The following is a 19,464-nucleotide window of genomic DNA, read 5'->3' as shown; positions in this document are numbered from 1 at the left end:
TGATGACCAGTGCTTGACTTCTGGGTTACAGCTCTCGAGGTGGCTACTCATCAAATGTGGCCACTAAAAACTCTGAAGACAATGAGTTGTAGCATCCTCTGCCATGGTAAGAAGGCTTCTGAGCACGCAGTTTTTATTTAATAAGAAAAGGTGGGTGGTATATGATTTCAGAATGAATTGGCAGTGAAATGCAAAATGTTTAGTTTTTTTTTAAGGGTGAGCATGAACCTTGACCTGAAACATAATGATCTCCAACTTGGCTTCAAGCTGACATGTTGTGGCAGCTGTTCAGTGATGATATGTGTCAAAGTCCAACAGATTTATCCAGTTTGTGTTTCACAGGTCCATGTTGGTTTTTGTTTAGCTGGGCAGATGGTTATTATCAGTATATAAATGTTTTTTCGGGAGATGTCTAACAATTTTATTTTGATGGTTTTTTTTTTGTGCCAAGTAGTCTAATTTGCCTTAGTCGTCTCCTGCTTCATTGAGAAAGGAGTCACAGAGAACTGGCTGCTGTGACGAATCATCTACTACCCTCCCGCTTATGAACGCAGAAGCCCCTCCCAATTACCGGGAATGGTTCATATCATTTCAAAGGAATCTCTATTACGTGATGATTAGGAACCTCCTGAAGAATGTATTGGTTCACTCCCATTTGGAAGCTTGTGCATAAGGAGTGGCCTAACTTGATTAGTTAATGACTATTAATGTTTATTTAATGTACTTCACATATCACTTTTTCTTAATCTAAGCCTGCTTCATCTCATTGCCTACATTCTGATGTTAAAAGTCCCACATATGTATGGAAGCTGCTCTTTAGGGTGACCATGCATCACAAAGCCAGTTTACCCCCTCTGAAATAAAAATATTTAAGGAAATCATATCCTTTGCCATATATATGTTTTTTAAAATCACAATATATCATGCAGTTTGACACCAATGTCTTGATAAAATCATACCACCAAAGGTCAACACTGGTTTCATAGACTAGGTTGCAGATGTGTTGAATGTAACCTAGAGTTCATGAACAAAATTGGGTTCAAAGAGAATCAATGGGCACTCACTAAGTTTAGCTCTAATCATTGGCCTTGGTCTTTAATTGTGTAAATGTCAGGTTAATTTAAAAAGGTTGGTTTTATAAGACCATGGAATTGATGCAGTATACTTATTTTGTAAAGTGTGCTAGTTCTTTGAGGGATCAAGGACTCATGATCCAGCTTTGGAATCTTTATTTGCACTTGTAGCCTATTTGTATTGTCTTGGAGTTATATTGTAGATAAGCCAATGAAAGATTTATTTTAAAAAAAAATGTAAATGCATCTTGTTTTAATGAAGTTAAATGGGGAAAATACATGCTTGCAATGTTACGATGTCTATTTTCAGAGATGAGTCATGTTTCTGTGACACATTTTCCCTCTAAACTGTTCTGGATTTGTGTGTAATTGGCTCACATTGCATGTGTAAGAATAACTATGGAAACTGATTTAAGCAGATTGAGCAAATGTATTGGAGATCTGCTATTCAACCACTTGTAATATAACATCCACCATACCCAACAGTTAAATCACTGCCTTTAGTAAATGTACAAAGTGACGTTAACCACAGTGCAAGACTATCTGGGTCATGGTGTTCTATAGGCAGGAAACCTGCAGCTCTCTGTAATATCAGGTTCAGCTTAGTGCATGTTCAAAGTGCTCTGGATTCTCCACTATGCCTTATCAAGGGAAAATACCAAATATTTTGCAGTTGTACCCTTTTATTTATTTTGCATTATCTTGACAGACATTTTCCACTGTCCTTTTTATTACATTGCTTGACTCTTTTACAGGCTGTCTTGTTTTTCTTTGTTAATGAAAATAACAGATTTAATGTTGTGATCTAATGGCACTTGTGTGGCTAAAACTAGCTTTATATGAAACCAGGTTCTTATCTATTAGGCTACACAGTTTAGAATGTTGCAAATAAAAGTGTAATGAAGAATATTTTGGGAGTTTGATGTCTATTCTATAGCCTACAGTGAATTTGCTTTATTCTGATCAATGTACCCTACTAAGCAGAGCGGTGTTCAAAAAATCCAAACAAGACAACCCCACTTGCCATGTTTTCAAAATGGAATGAAAATAAATGTTCCAGAATGTCGCCTTCATTTGATCTTTAAAACCACTATTTCCAACAGAGTAGCACATTGAACAAAATGTATTAATGTGTTTTGAAGTATACTGTAGTTAGCTCTATTCAATCTGTATTGCTGAAGCATTACAGCTTGCACAATGTAAAGGTAATTTCTGATTGGTTGACATGCAGTGTTTACTGTGAATGCAGTCTCTGCTAAAGCTGGAACAATATATTTTATTTTAATCACGCTTCCTATACGCTGTACTTGTCTTTGGTGTCTGTAACCTGTTAAATTCAGTGTGGGACCACTAAACTGGTATGTTTTGGTTAGCCAGTTATGAAACATTTTTAGCACTTGTTTGTACATTAAGTTAATCAATTAAACAGCAATCATTTTAACATGAACCGGCATCCTGTGTTTGGCCATGCTTTATTCTTGATACTGAACCTAGTATCTATTTTTGCTGTTACATTATGCTGTGTTGTGGGTCATGGCAGTTGTTGGTTCTTGACCTAACACAGACCAATCTGAGATGTGTAAATGTTATCTTGCCAAAACTATGGTTGGGAATATTTTATTTTGCTGAAGGAAACAGTCATACATCATGAAAATAAAGAAATGTATATGTTAGACATGCCTCCAGAGGTCTCCACAGACCCCCAGATTCTGGGAAACACAGCACTTACTACATAGTTCCATGTAGTCATGGCTCTGTCTTCCACAACAAGTAACTCAAGTGGGCAGTAAAATCAGATTTAAAAAAACTGATAAAACACCATGGCACAACGTGGACTGTTGGAGAGACAAACACATACGCACACTCACTCTACACACATTGTGGATTTTATACTGTACATTTAATATAGTGATGTCTTGTATGTTCTATTGTTTTTTGATGTGATTTAACGGTTTTAACCCTGTTTGGACCCAAGGAAGAGTAATGGGGATCTTAAAGACAAAAATATTCAATCTATCAGTGATGAGTGATAGAAATTTAAAGTTGCCCACCAGAAGCAAATGCCACACCCATTTTGACGTAATTCCTGCCCTAGAGTGGAAGTGCTTGTTTAGGTTCCACCCTCCGAAGAATATCTTGCTAGCAGTTATCTGTTATACAATGGGTGGGTCTAATCCTGAATGCTACTTATACATATTCATGAATTGGGGGGGGGGGGAAAGAAAATGGTGATTTCCAAGTTGAGTGGAGAAAAATCAACAAATAAGGAACTGACAGCTGTCAGTGTTAGCTATCTTGCTAACCGTATCAAGCTAGCTTATGTTATCTGTTAAACAATGGGTGGGTCTAATCCTGATTGGTTAAAACAGCATCCCAGCCGGTGTCTATTCCACAAGTTACCACCAGCTAAATCTATTAGTTAAAATGTCTATTTACTCTGTTCCATCTGACTGCGCAATCCACTCTCATCAGCCCAGCCAGATCTCCACTATAAAAAGCATCTAGACATTATTTATTTTAGAGTGACATTTAGTTTTCAACAGCAGAGATTTCTATAAACCTTGCTGTGTGTCTCCCTGACATTTTCAACATTGTTTCAATATTCAAATTCGATCTCCAGCTGTCCCATAGTAATGAACGTGTCGGGACGAGACAGACAGGCAGGCAGCGTTTCTCAGTCGAAATCATGAATCAGCTGGCATCATTTTTATGGATATATACAAAGAAATGTCAATTGAAGAAAGGTAAAAAGAAATGAAGGGCAGGTAGTTTGCCGTTTTTACAGCTTCAGTTTGAAGTGATTGTGTTAGCAGTGTTGTTGGCTAGCTCCTCTGAACAGTGTCCTGACAAGGGAAATCGCGGCTCATTGTTATGGATATATCCAAATAAATGTCACTAGAAAACAGTTCAAAAAAATTAAAATGCAGCTACTTTGCTGTTATTCTGACTGCACTTTTTGATGTGATTAAGTTAGCCATAGTTGGCTAGCTAGCAAGCAAAGGATAAGAACGTTGCCAGCCAGTATGGCATGGAACATTTAGACTGAACGACTGGGTCGCGTCTCTGACAACCGAGCCAATAGAACGAACGACCAGCCGGCTTGGGTAGTAACCCTAGTTTTGTATCGGGACTATAACTTGTGGAAGGATGAAATAGTTTGAATAAATTAATTGAAATTAACTTTTTTTTTTTTTTTTTATGAAAGTGTCAGTCACTATTTGAATATGTTGGTAACCCATTGTATAAAAATAATGCCCTCGAAGCTGGTGTTTGGAGGATATATTATCACTTAATTGTTTTTTTACCACACCGTATTCAAAAGATTAGCCAGCCGGCTAGGTTATTCTGGTTATGGAGCTGGATTTGTCATAAGCATTTAGGGAAAACTTCACAGATAGAAACCAATATCTTTGACATCTATTGTTAGCTCAAGTTTTGGCATCTTCCATAGCAGACATGCATTTTTCTACATTGTAGTGGACACAAGGCTTCCATTGCGGTACAAAGCCAAGTCAGTGCACATGGTTCTCACAGGGGAAGTGAAATGATGTGCATCATGAGCAAAGTCATCGTAGCCTGTCGCAAATAATGTATCACCCTGAGGGCATCGGACACAAAACAACAATACAAATGTAACAGCACAACAAAATAGACAAGTTGCTTGAATTTTCATTACAGGATAGACACTTGTGGTTTCTAGCTGCACCAATCAATGCAGCGACGCGTGTAGTGAAGCAAGACTTTAGTGGTCAAAACCATTCATTTTGGGGCAACGGTGGTTGCAAAATGCAATCATGGTACGCAATTATACCGAGTGACGCAGCGGTCTAAGGCACTGCATCTCAGTGCTAGAGGCGTCACTACAGACCCTGGTTCACAACCGGCCGTGATTGGGAGTCCCATAGGGCTGCGCACAATTTGCCCAGCGCCGTCCGGGTTAGGGTTTGGCCGGGGTAGGCCGTCATTGTAAATACGAAACTGACTTCCCAAGTTAAATAAAGGTTAAATAAAAATATATATAAAATGGTCAGATATTTTTAATACAGACTAGCAACAAAATATGTTTAAATAATTGTATTTTATAATTATTGACAAATTATTCAATGGACTATGTTAAATTTCGAAAAAAAGTAATTTGCACCTCCATTTACATTTTCTTTATGGCTCAAGTGGACGCAAGACTGTTTTGCTAAACTCAGTTTCAAAGAGGGAGAACTTTGCAGCTGTTTCTAATTAATAAACAATGTTATGCTGGTGGGTGGTAACATTACAATAAAACCCAACCTGGAAAGAAACAGTCTGAAAAGTATTAGCACGTTATACCATAGGGGAAACACACGGCATTGACACAGAAAAAAAAGTCCCCACTAAAAGCCCAAATATATCATACTTTGACTGAAACAATAATTTATTGACTTCAATCGTGCAACCTCATGGATAAACTCTGGGCATCATCTTTCAGGTGAAAAAAAGTTAATTGCCAGATTTAAAGGTAAATTCAGATTGAGCCGACATGCAGTGTTTACCGTGAATGCAGTCTCCATTAATGCAGGAATTTTAATCACGCTGTAATGCAGACCTTCTGCAATACGGATTGAATAGAGCCCTAAGGCCGAGATTCAATTAGATAGCCCTTTTTCGACGATGCGCCATTTAAAAGGCAATGTAACCAAGGCCGCAGAGATCACATTCAAAGTAAACGCTGCAGATGTCAGCTCAATCGTAAATTACCTTTCAATATCAACCTCACTTCAATGCAGTTCTTCAACAGATGGATTGAATCTTGGCCTAAGTTGTCATAACAGTCACAGTGCTGTTAAACAATGACCTGGGCCAGGTTTCCCAAAAGCATCTTAAGGCTCAGTTCAGGTTAGATTCCTATGGTTCTAACAATTAACTTAGCCTTAAAATGTTTTTGGGAAACTGCACCCTGGTCCTATGTGGCTCAGTTGGTAGAGCACGGTGCAAGGGTTGTGGGTTTGATTCCCACAGGGGACTGGTATGAAAAAGTATGCACTCACTGGATTAGAGCGTCTGAGTTGGGTGAACTGATTGAGTAATTTTATATAATCATTTTTGCATTAGGTAAACATCGTTTTAAATTGGATGCACATATTTTCAGTTGGCCTTAACCACAAATCTATACGCAAACAGAGCCTACAGCCTACAAAATGTCATTTTTCATCACAAAAGAGGCGGCTCCTTGTAGTGCGGTCCGACATTGGACGTACTCCCGGGGCACATGAACATTGTAATGCTCCGTATCATCCTTTCCGTAGCCGTGGGGACAGTGTTGTATAGGCAATGAATCTTGTTTGGTTCCTCGATCTGATCTATAAACCCTACTTCAAGTCTCAGAGCGAGTGACGTCACTGATTGAAACGCTATTAGCGCGCACCACCGCTAACTAACTAGCCATTTCACATTGGTTACACTCACCCCCTTTTGACCTCCTCCTTTTCCGCAGCAACCAATGATCCGGGTCAACAGCATCAATGTAACAGTGTAGGTTCCGTCCCTCTCTTCGCTCGAACCTGGATGGTTGGGAGAAGTTGCTCTCGGAGGATGTGTTGGTACCATTCTTTATTCATGGCTGTGTTCTTAGGCTAAATTGTGAATGAGCCCACTCCCTTGGCTGAAAAGCAACCCCACACATGAATGGTCTCAGGATGCTTTACTGTTGGCATGACACAGGACTGATGGTAGCGCTCACCTTGTCTTCTCCAGACAAGCTTTTTTCTGGATGCCCCAAACAATTGGAAAGGGGATTCATCAGAGAAAATGACTTTACCCCAGTCCTCAGCAGTCCAATCCCTGTACCTGTTGCAGAATATCAGTCTGTCCCTGATGTTTTTCCTGGAGAGAAGTGGCTTCTTTGCTGCCCTTGACACAAGGCCATCCTCCAAAAGTCTTCACCTCACTGTGCATGCAGATGCACTCACACCTGCCTGCTGCCATTCCTGAGCAAGCTCTGTACCGGTGGTGCCCCGATCCCACAGCTGAATCAACTTTAGGAGACGGTCCTGGCGCTTGCTGGACTTTCTTGGGCGCCCTGAAGCCTTCTTCACAACAATTGAACTGCTCTCCTTGAAGTTCTTGATGATCCGATAAATGGTTTATTTAGGTGCAATCTTACTGGCAGCAATATCCTTGCCTGTGAAGCCCTTTTTGTGCAAAGCAATGATGACGGAACGTGTTTCCTTGCAGGTAACCATGGTTGACAGAGGAAGAACAATGATTCCAACCACCACCCTCCTTTTGAAGCTTCCAGTCTGTTATTCGACCTCAATCAGCATGACAGAGTGAACTCCAGCCTTGTCCTCGTCAACACTCATACCTGTGTTAACGAGAGAATCACTGACATGATGTCAGCTGGTCCTTCTGTGGCAGGGCTGAAATGCAATGGAAATGTTTTTGGGGGATTCAGCCCATTTGCATGGCAAAGATCATGACAAAGATTCATCTGATCACTCTTCATAACATTCTGGAGTATATGCAAATTGCCATCATACAAACTGAGGCAGAAGACTTGCTGAACATTAATATTTGTTTCATTCTCAAAACTTTTTCCCACGACTGTACATACTACCTCAATTGGGCCGACCAACCAGTGCTCCCTCACATTGGCTAACTGGGCTATCTGCATTGTGTCCCGCCACCCACCACCTGCCAACCCCTCTTTTACGCTACTGCTACTCTCTGTTCATCATATATGCATAGTCACTTTAACCATATCTACATGTTCATACTACCTCAATCTTCCTGACTAACCTGTGTCTGTATGTAGCCTCACTACGTTTATAGCCTCGCTACTGTATATAGCCTGTCTTTTTACTGTTGTTTTATTTCTTTACTTACCTATTGTTCACCTAATACCTTTTTTGCACTATTGGTTAGAGCCTGTAAGTAAGCATCTACACCTGTTGTATTCGGCGCACTTGGCAAATAAACTTTGGTTTGAAGTGTCAATCACGTGAAACATGATAAATACAAGTGTTGAGACGTGTTTGAGGTAAGACCTTTTGGCCTTCCACAGGTTACAGATCTTTTTAATACATACAAACTTTTGTCAGGAATGTGGTATCTGCAAAGAACATGAACCGAACGTAGCTAGTCGAAATTAGCTAGTCAATCAAGCAACTCTACGCCAGACGTTAGAGTTGCTTTTCAGCTTACGGTTTCATTTCCAAAATAAAAGCCTAGAGTTTGTTTTAGAACGGCATTCGATAACAACGTTATACTAGTAGATGGCGTAGTATAGGCTTGGCCCTTCAGCAAATGACGTTTGTGAATTATACTATAAAGACACAGAAGAGCCTTGTCTAGAATAAACGCCTGAGCTGCAAAATAGAAAGTAAATATGTTTAGGCTAGGCCTATAACGCTATCTAAATATGCAATGCTGTTGTGTGTTATTTAAAATTGCATAATACATTTTTATAGCCACGTGGGGCTACTGTGGTGATCATGTAAACTAATTAATCACACTTTTTCCAGTATTTCGGAGCACGGACTGTAAGCCTTTATACTAGGCATTTTGACTGTTGTATTTGCAAATTCCACTCTGTATGTAGGCTTGTTATAGGCATTTGCATTGCACATCCCCATCATGCTATATCCATATAAATAAATGAGACAAAACAAAATATTGATTACGTCTTGGCTATAACCTGTCCTGAGCGAAATAGCCAAGGGGTCCCAAATGGTCAAGCCTATCTATAACCTATTCTTATTGCCAGATCTGTTTTCTCTACCAGCCACGGCATGTGCTTCTACTATTTTGTAAAAAAAATATTTAGAGGCTATATTTAGAGGCCTGTGAGCTAGGGTCTCTTTTTAAGGGGAGGCATATAATAAAAACAGTTCTAAAATTATTCCGCAAGACACCAGTACCCAAAATGATAGCCTAAATTGCACTGCCTACAAGTTGAAGGTCTATTTTTGTGGGGGATTAGGCCTAAATTAAAACATTGAATTATTAAAGTGATAGGCTAAAGAACTTTGGAGAATTTAGATCATTTTGAATACATGTGGATTTCAATAAACAAATGGATAAGACTGTTCTTTTCTCTTTGATTTAGTTCCTATTGCAACTCAGACAAATGACAGAATGGATGACATACTGTCTGACTGAACTTAATGAAGGATTCATTAAATGTTCAAAAATGTTGGAATGATGAGTTGCAGGCATCATGCATGCTCTGCACTTTATTTGGCTAGTAGGCAAATAGGCCTACATTGGGGTATAATGCCTCTATGGCTGCATGCCTCCAGAAGGGCATCTTCTGATGCTGAGGGGTGGTTTTCCAAAATCACATGATGCTGTGGTGCTGCATGGAGATCGCAAGCTCTTCAACTGGGAAGCAGTGTTGCGATGGGAGGGAATAGCCTATACAGAGACAACCTAAGACCACTGCAACAGAGTTATTGTAAGCTTATGCCAGTCTTAGCCTAGGTTTACCCTCTCCCTTGTTCATTTCAAGTCCATATGTTCATGACCCGAATCATCGAAATAATGTACAATTATTTTACAGAATACAGAATATGCTTTGCCAAGATTTTGAGTGATGAAATACATTTCTAAATATTCTATAAAAAAGACTCCTGTGGTCATACATAATTCATAGATTCACCAAACATCAAATATGACTAATTCAATATTGCAACATCCCATTCTATGGGCTCTTTTTGCAATTATAACCTGTAGTATATACCAGGAATAATGAAACAGAATAATTATAGATTTGGTATTTTTGTATTTTATTAGGATCCCATTAGCTGAAAAAGCAGCAGCTACTCTTCCTGGGGTCCACACAAAACATGAAACATGACATAATACAGAACATTAACAGACAAGAACAGCTCAAAGACAGAACTACATAGATTAAAAATACATTTTTAAAAAGGCACATGTGGCCTACATATCAATGCATACACATAAACTATCTAGGTCAAATAGGGGAGAGGCGTTGTGCCGTGAGGTGTTGCTTTATCTGTTTCTTGAACCAGGTTTGCTGTTCATTTGAGGAATGTGAGATGGAACGGAGTTCCATGCAATAATGGCTCTATATAATACCGTACGCTTTCTTGAATTTGTTCTGGATTTGGGGACTGCGAAAAGACACCTGGTGGCTTGTCTGGTGGGGTAAGTGTGTGTGTCAGAGCTGTGTGTAAGTTGACTATGCAAACAATTTGGGATTTTCAACACCTTGTTTCTTATAAAAAGAAGTGACGCAGTCAGTCTCTCCTCAACTATTAACCAAGAGAGACTGGCATGCATAGTATTATTATCAGCCCTCTGATTACAATGAAGAGCAAGATGTGCCACTCTGTTCTGGGCCAGCTGCAGCTTAAGTAGCACTCGACCACACGACTGGACAATAATCAAGACAAGACAAAACTAGAGGCTGCAGGACTTGCTTTTTGGATTGTGGTGTCAAAAAAGCAGAGCATCTCTTTATTATGGACAGACCTCTCCCCATCTATACAACCATTGAATCTATATGTTTTGACCATGACAGTTTACAATCTAAGGTAAGAGCAAGTAATTTAATCTCCTCAACTTGTTCAACAGCCGGTGTAACACATTCCGCTGAGGTCTAGAACTTAAGGAATGATTTGTACCAAATACAATGTTCTTAGTTTAGAGATGTTCAGGACCAGTTTATTTCTGGCCACCCATTCCAAAACAGACTGCAACTCTTTGTTAAGGGTTTCATTGACTTCATTAGCTGTGGTTGCTGATGCGTATATTGTTGAATCATCAGCATACATGGACACACATGCTTTTTTAAATGCCAGTGACAGGTCATTGATAAAAATAGAAAACACTAGAGGGCCTAGAGAGCTGCCCTGCGGTACACCACACTTTACATGTTTGACATTAGAGAAGCTTCAATTAAAGAAAACCCTTTGAGTTCTATTAGATAGATAGTTCTGGAATCTACGATATGGCAGAGGTTGAAAAGCCATAACATACACGTTTTTTCAACAACTGGTTATGGTCAATAATATCAAAGGCTGCATGGGGAACGCAGGATGCTGACTGTTTAAAGGATTTTTGTACTAATCTAAATTTGACCCAGCTGATTACAAAGCCTAATCATCTAAACTTAAAGGACCCTAAGAAATTGACTTTGATTGACCTCATATTTACAAATACTCCAGAGAAATATGCTGGGAGTGGGGTATTTGCTTTGGATATTAGTGGCCACAGTCCCATTGTATGTGTCAGGGATATACGGATGCCTAGATCCAAACCTCTTTTTATCAACAAGAGGAATTTTAAACATTTCAATGAATAGCCCTTTTTTGTGACTGATTGTTTTGCATCTATACTTGACCCAGAGTTGGCTCTGAACCACTTCTCAAATGTTTTCAATTGTATTGTAGATAAACATGCTCCCTTTAAAAAACAAACAATTAAAAATAGGTCTTGCCCTTGGTTCAGTCCAGACTTCAGCTCTCTGAAGTCATACACAACAGAGATGCTGCCTGGGCCAAAGCTAGATTCACATACTCGGGCCCAGACTAGCAGTCTTCAGACGATTGAGAAATCTGTGTTTAAAACTAGCAAAATCTGATTATTATGTTAATACACTATCTGAATGTACAGAGAACCCAGCTAAATTCTGGAAAGCTGTTATGTCACTGAAGGGTTGTGTCTCCTCTTTTCTCCCCCAATAAATGAATTTAGATTCTGTCCCTATTACTGACAAAATTGATATCATTAATGCATTTAATCACCATTTCAAAGCCAGCTCTTGAAAAGAGTAGTTTGGATGTTGATGGTGAAAATCTATTAAATGATACTGAAAATGCTGGTCAGGAGTTTTCTTTTTGGAAATTCAACGATGAAGAAGTTCTGGATGCTTTGCTAACATTAGACAACAAAAATAAGTTGACAAGAGCTGATCATTTGGAGCCTGGTCTGCTTAAGTGTGAAGCTCACTTTATTGCTGGCTCAGTAGGCCACATTTTTATTTAACATTGTTATCAGGAAGTATTCCAAAAGCATGGAAATACGCATATGTGCTGCCACTCCATAAGGGTCGGAATACAAATAATCTTGACAACTATCGCCCCATTTCAAGACTATCTTGTTTAGCTAAGATTGTTGAATCTTTGGTTAATGTACTGTACAACTTTGTTCCTTTTTATCTGATAATTGTATTTTTAATATAAACCATTCAGGGTTTAGGCCTGGGCATAGTACTACCACAGCAACAATGCTAGTTGTTAATGATCTTGGATGCTAAAAAGAGCTGTGCTGCCTTGTTTATTGACCTGTCAAAGGCGTTGGACACTGTTGATCATTCTGTTTTGCTGAAGAAGTTATCAAGAATAGGCCTGGGATATACAGCATGTTTATGGTTTCAGAATTATCTTAGCAACAGAACTCAGGCCATCTTGACAGATGGGGTTAAATCTGAATTTCTTGAGATTCAAAAAGGTGTTCCTCAGGGTTCGATTTTAGGTACATTATTGTTCAACTTGTATATTTATGACATGTTAATACTTGTAACATTCATCTCTATGCAGATGATACAGTTTAGTATTCCTGTGCCACCTCTGTGCAGCAGGTCATTCGTGAACTTCAGCATGATTTTGATTCAATTCAGAAATCACATACAGATCTTAAATTAGTGTTGAATACAAGTAAAACCAGGCTCATGCTATTCTCTAGGTCATGAAATGTTGACCCCGAGGACCTGCATATTTGCGCTACAAATGGAGCCCAAATTGAGCTTGTTTCTTAATATATGTACCTGGGTGTCTGGATTGATGACAAGTTGTCCTTCGTAACGCATATAGAAAATCTAAGAAGTTCCAAGATTGTTTTTTTATATCGAAATAAATCATTCCTGTATTGAAAATAGGAGAAAGATTATTCCAAAAACACTTCTCCCTGTATTGGATTTAGGTGATATTGTTTACGTGCATGTGGCAACCTCTGTTTTGAAACCCTTGGACGCAGTCTACCATTCCACAATATGTTTTATCACAGGAGACAATTTTAGGACTCATCATCATAGTCTGTTTGTTTATTTTACCTTTAATTAAACCGGGAGTCACATTGAGATTAAAAATATTTTTTACAAGAGAGCCCTGTATAAATGCCAATAAAAACAAAATAATAAAACATACACATACAGTACCAGTCAAAAGTTTGGACACCCCTACTCATTCTGGGGTTTTTATTTATTTTACTATTTACTACATTGTAGAATAATAGTGAATACATCAGAACTATGAAATAACACATATGGAATCATGTAGTAACACAAAATGTGTTAAACAAATCAATATATATTTCACATTTGAGATTCTTCAAAGTAGCCACCCTTTGCCTTGATGACAGCTTTGCACGCTCTTGGCATTCTCTCAACCAGCTTCATGAGATAGTCACCTGGGATGCATTTCAATTAAGGTGTGTCTTGTTAATTTGTGGAATTTCTTTCCTTCTTTATGCGTTTGAGCTAATCAGTTGTGTTGTGACAAGGTAGGATTTGTATACAGAAGATAGCTCTATTTAGTAAAAGACCAAGTCCATATTATGGCAAGAACAGCTCAAATAAGCAAAGAGAAACAACAGTCCATCATTACTTTAAGACAGGGGTGGGCAACTCCAGTCCTCAAGGGCTTGATTGGTGTCACACTTTTTCTCCATCCCTAACAAACACAGCTGATTAATGAAATTGCATTCTAAACTGAAGATCATAATTAGGTGATTATTGGAGTCAGGTGTGTTAGCTGTGACACCAATCAGGCCCTCAAGGACTGGAATTTCCTACCCCTGCTTTAAGACAGGAAGGTCAGTCAATGCAGAAAATTTCAAGAGTTTTAAACGTTTCTTCAAGTGCAGTTGCAAAAACCATCAAGCACTATAATAAACTGGCACTCATGAGGACTGCCACACGAAAGGAAGACCCAGAGTTACCTCTGCTGTAGAGGATAAGTTCATTAGAGTTACCAGCCTCAGAACTTGCAGTCCAAATAAATGCTGCACAGAGTTCAAGTAACAGACACATCTCAACATCAACTGTTCAGAGGAGACTGCGTGAATCAGGCCTTCATAGTGGAATTGCTGCAACCAAAAAAACACTACTAAAGGACACCAATAATAAGAAGAGACTTGCTTGGGCCAAGAAACACGAGCAATGGACATTAGATGGGTGTAAATCTGTCCTTTGGTCTGATGAATCCAAATTTTAGATTTTTGGTTCCAACCGCCATATCTCTGTGAGACGCAGAGTAGGTGAACGGATGATCTCTCCGCATGTGTGGGTCCCACCGTGAAGCATGGAGGAGGAGCTGTGATAGTGTGGGGGTGCTTTTTTTAAACATTTTTAATTTTGAAGAACATACATTTTGTGCAGCAATTGGTCACCGACTGAGCAAACTGACTGATAAACAAATAATAATGAGTAAGGATACAAAGTGATTTGTAGATCAGTCAGTCCGCTGTCTAACGCGCACACACACACACACACACTAGTTCCAATTCTCCGCCTTCGCCCCGAAAAAGGAACTTTGACTATACAACTTTGACTATACAACAAAGAATATATCACATATGGAAAGTGAAAAATAAACAGCATTTGTAGTTGGGCCCTTTAACTACCAAAGCATTCTGCAGCGATATGCAATCCCATCTGGTTTGCGCTTAGTGGGACTATCATTTGTTTTTCAATAGCACAATGACCCAAAACACACCTCCAGGCTATGTAAGGGCTATTTGACAAAGGAGAGTGATGGAGTGCTGCATCAGATGACCTGGCCTCCACAATCACCTGACCTCAACCAAACTGACATGGTTTGGGATGACCTCTGGCCTGCTGGCCCCCCTACCTCTGAGGAAGCACAGTTCCCGCTCAGCCCAGTCAAAACTGTTCGCTGCTCTGGCACCCCTATGGTGGAACAAGCTCCCTCACGACGCCAAGACAGCGGAGTCAATCGCCACCTTCCGGAGACACCTGAAACCCCACCTCTTTAAGGAATACCTAGGATAGGATAAAGTAATCCTTCTAACCCCCCCCCCCCCCCTAAAAGATTTAAATGCACTATTGTAAAGTGGTTGTTCCACTGGATATCATAAGGTGAATGCACCAATTTGTAAGTCGCTCTGGATAAGAGCGTCTGCTAAATGACTTAAATGTAAATGTAATGAGTTGGACTGCAGAGTAAAGGAAAGGCAGCCAACAAGTGCTCAGCACATGTGGGAACTCCTTCAAGATTGTTGGAAAAGCATTCCTGGTGAAGCTGGTTGAGAGAATGCCAAGAATGTGCAAAGCTGTCATCAAGGCAAAGGGTGGTTGCTTTGAAGAATCTAAAATCTAAAATATAGTTTGATTTGTTGAACACTTTTTTTCTTACTACATGATTCCATATGTGTTATTTCAAAGTTTTGATGTCCTCACTATTATTCTATAATGTATAAAATAGTAAAAATAAATAAAAACCCTTGAATGAGTAGATGTGTCCAAACTTTTGACTGGTACTGTATATGTGTATAAAACAATATAATTCAGCACACAATAGCAAAATAAACATATTTAATAACAGCAATTACATTCAACTACATAGGTCCTCAATCAATAATTTCAACTGCCTGAGTGGCACCAGCACATGTAACTGCAGTGAACTCTGCAGATTGTTACACAAATTAGGGACAACTTTCTAGAACTCTGACTTTCCGGCCTTAAGATCGCCGACATCATGATTTTAGTAGTATTTTACTGGGTGACTCACTTTTACTTGAGTCGTTTTCTATTAAAGGTTTCTTTACTTTTAGTCAAGTATGACAATTTGGTACTTCTTCCACCATTGACCCTAGCTTCATGTCCACATCCCAGTTCACGTTGACCACAGTTTTGCTGTGTGTGTGTGTGTGTGTGTGTGTGTGTGAGAGAGCGAGAGAGAGAGGAAATCATCACAATCATCCAAACGAGAGATGATGTTATTAGGGAATGTTATCCTGGTCCACTCACTCACACACTCATATGTAGCCTACAGATTAAATAAAATACTCAATTTACCCACGTGGTCAACGAATCCCATTCTTAGGGCAGATACATAGGCATCACGTCATTAGATCCAGTATCTCTGGTAATGTCGTGGACAGAAAACAGGAAGTGACTAACTTTCGCAAGAATTTTACTTCTGGGTAACCGAAGTATAAGAATGGCACTGAGAAAGACTCAGCCATGCCACATGGTGGACTAAACTGCAAATGACAAATCAATCGTGAACACTGCCAAGACAGTCTGATCAATATCGTCACATATATTTTGTGTACCCGATCTATGGTATTATAATGATGTATTTATGTTCATTACATACCTTTGATACCATAATGATCACATTTTATTTAGAGTAGACCACACACACCAACAGTGTTTCAACACGTCATTACTATATGTGTGTAATGTACTGCATAATCATTCAAGTAATGTGATTCAGTGTGCATTATTTTACACAATACTTTATTTGTAGATTCTGTTTTTAGAACACAGAGACATTGACAAACACCCCCCGTCCTTTATCCCCCCACCCAGCCCACCCATCCCTCCAACCCACCCATCCCTCCAGCCCACCCATCCCACCCAGCCCACCCATCCCTCCAACCCACCCATCCCCCCACCCAGCCCACCCATCCCTCCAACCCACCCATCCCACCCAGCCCACCCATCCCTCCAGCCCACCCATCCCTCCAACCCACCCATCCCACCCAGCCCACCCATCCCTCCAACCCACCCACCCATCCCCCCACCCAGCCCACCCATCCCTCCAACCCACCCACCCATCCCCCCCACCCAGCCCACCCATCCCTCCAACCCACCCATCCCACCCAGCCCACCCATCCCTCCAACCCACCCCACCAAGTCATCATACAAAACAACAAATAAACAATAACAGAAACAAAACTAAAAGCAATTGCAGTAAACTATAATGATTATATTACTACAGAATATACAAAATAACACAAGTACTAGTAAAACAGGTTTTACAGTAACATTTTAAGGGAGTTCTTGACAACGGGATCCAAAACATGGGTGCCGAGGTTAATAGGCAGTGGAGAGAACAGTAACGAGACAGGACAAGTTGGAAGGCTTGACTGTTACTCCATGGTCATTGTAAACAAACTTAACCCTTCATCTGGATGCAGCAAGAGCCCCGCAGAAGACAGGTTATTCACTCAATGCAGACATTTCCCCTGCGTCTGTCCAGTTGACTTTGTCCTTTATTGTAACCGATTTCAAATGGTGCTAGAAACACAACAAGACTCTGAACACCAAAAGAAATCGGTCACCCTTGGTGATAGGACAAATAGCTGGAGGTGTCTGTATGTCTGTCTCCTCTGCTGAGACATCCCAGATGACTAGTGCCATTGACTGTTTACCATTACACCACTAACGGAAACAGTCAATGGCCCTTAATATTTTCCCCTCTCAATACGAAGTATCTTTTTCTGACTCCGCTGCTTATCTTTCAAGTCCAGTCATTCAGGGGTGTTTGGTTGGGTGTTGATGGGCCGAGGCACACAGAAAGACGTAGCTACTTCCCACCCCAAGAACACTGATTTCAAATGGTGCTAGATAATGACTACACTCTAAGCCACCACCTGAAACCAGCTTCTAAGAGGAGCATTGTTAGGTCACACCAACCTTAACTGATGAAACTAGCAATGGACCGAGCCTGCTGGACATTAGAAAACAAAATGTGAAATGGTTAGTATTCATCTTGCTCACAAAATCATTCATCATTGCAAGTGTTAGGATACATGTTAAAGCTTAATAGTATAATGTAGTCATGTGCTGCACATAGTAAAATTGTCACACAAAATGTTTTTTGGAGTTGAAGTGGTATTTTAAAATTTGTCAATCAGTTAACTAGCAGAGAAACCTGCAGAGTTCATCCATGTAAACTTGGATTTGATTTTACCAAGGCCATCAACATACCATTCAAATGTATGCAGGATGTCAAGCTACTAAACAGCTTGGGAGGTGTGTCTGATTTAGTGAAAAGCATGAGCTGGCGCGCACCCCAAAAAGTTAGTAGAGGTGATGACTAACAGCGGGTAAACGGTGTGTAAGCTCCCAGTGATTTCGGCATCACTGTGCCTTCTTCACCCTGAACACCAACCAGGTTCACCCAATAAATGACTGGGAGCTTACATATAGAGTGTAAGGCTCTCTTTGTTTATATAGCCTACAGGCGTGTTTGATTTAACACGATTGATACCTCTCATACACACTAAACATTTGTTAGCACTTTACATTACAGCACATAATAAATGAGTAATAACATGGTAATAGTAGGGTACGACTTTATCCTGTGCTGTAAGTCACATGAAGTCCACTTATTGAACAACTCAACACTTTGCTCCCCATTCCCCCTCCCCAGCAAATATGGACATATAATATCCTACTGTCAATTTGTTTGAGTGCTTTCCCTGTGTTTATATTCCTGAAAATTACTCAATTTTTATCCCATTGAGCTTATTTTATTATTTATTTTATTATTCTTATGTTGCATTATCAAGTGTGAACCTGCAATTACACATTTCATTGTACTGTGTATGTTTATCCTGTGCATATGACAAAAAAACTTGACTAATGTAAAGTACAACCAAACCATGTCTGTCAAATCTTAATGTGCTAAGTATCTCCGGCCCAAGTCCTTTTTTTATTAAGATACAACCTGCCTCCTGCTGAAACCCTGTCTCCGTCCATAACCTGGGTTTTTATTAAGACACAACCTGCCTCCTGCTGAAACCCTGTCTCCGTCCATAACCTGGGTTTTTATTAAGACACAACCTGCCTCCTGCTGAAACCCTGTCTCCGTCCATAACCTGGGTTTTTATTAAGACACAACCTGCCTCCTGCTGAAACCCTGTCTCCGTCCATAACCTGGGTTTTTATTAAGACACAACCTGCCTCCTGCTGAAACCCTGTCTCCGTCCATAACCTGGGTTTTTATTAAGACACAACCTGCCTCCTGCTGAAACCCTGTCTCCGTCCATAACCTGGGTTTTTATTAAGACACAACCTGCCTCCTGCTGAAACCCTGTCTCCGTCCATAACCTGGGTTTTTATTAAGACACAACCTGCCTCCTGCTGAAACCCTGTCTCCGTCCACAACCTGGGTTGTTTTCCCATCAGCCTACCCTCCTCTGAAATCTAAAACGGTAGTTGTGCTAGGAGGGAGGAGAGGCACACTTGTACGCTTCAACATGCCCGAAAGGAGAGGAGGACAACAACAGACAGCCATGTCAGAGTCAGTGGAAACTGAACACTGCCAGGCCAGGTCCTTTTCACTGGAGTCACTTAGCTGAGTCAAACACCCCGGCAGGCCGGCCGGACCGGGAGGATCTGACACAGACTGTCTTG

At 40.1% G+C, this 19,464-nt stretch overlaps 1 protein-coding gene across 1 annotated transcript in view; it reads left to right on the top strand.

Annotated features, from left to right (window-relative positions):
* The window catches only part of LOC106572544 (C4b-binding protein alpha chain), a 42,434-nt gene extending 39,914 nt beyond the window's left edge, over positions 1–2,520 (top strand). The window contains 2 exon segments of the mRNA XM_014146797.2: positions 32–106; positions 455–2,520. Coding sequence (XP_014002272.2) covers positions 32–92 — 61 coding nt within the window. The 3' untranslated portion in view covers positions 93–106; positions 455–2,520.
* The last annotated feature ends 16,944 nt before the right edge of the window (positions 2,521–19,464 follow it).

Source organism: Salmo salar, chromosome ssa15, assembly GCF_905237065.1.
Source record: "Salmo salar chromosome ssa15, Ssal_v3.1, whole genome shotgun sequence".
In the NCBI taxonomy this organism is placed as follows: Eukaryota; Metazoa; Chordata; class Actinopteri; order Salmoniformes; family Salmonidae; genus Salmo; species Salmo salar.
This window is presented reverse-complemented; position numbering and strand designations above follow the sequence as displayed.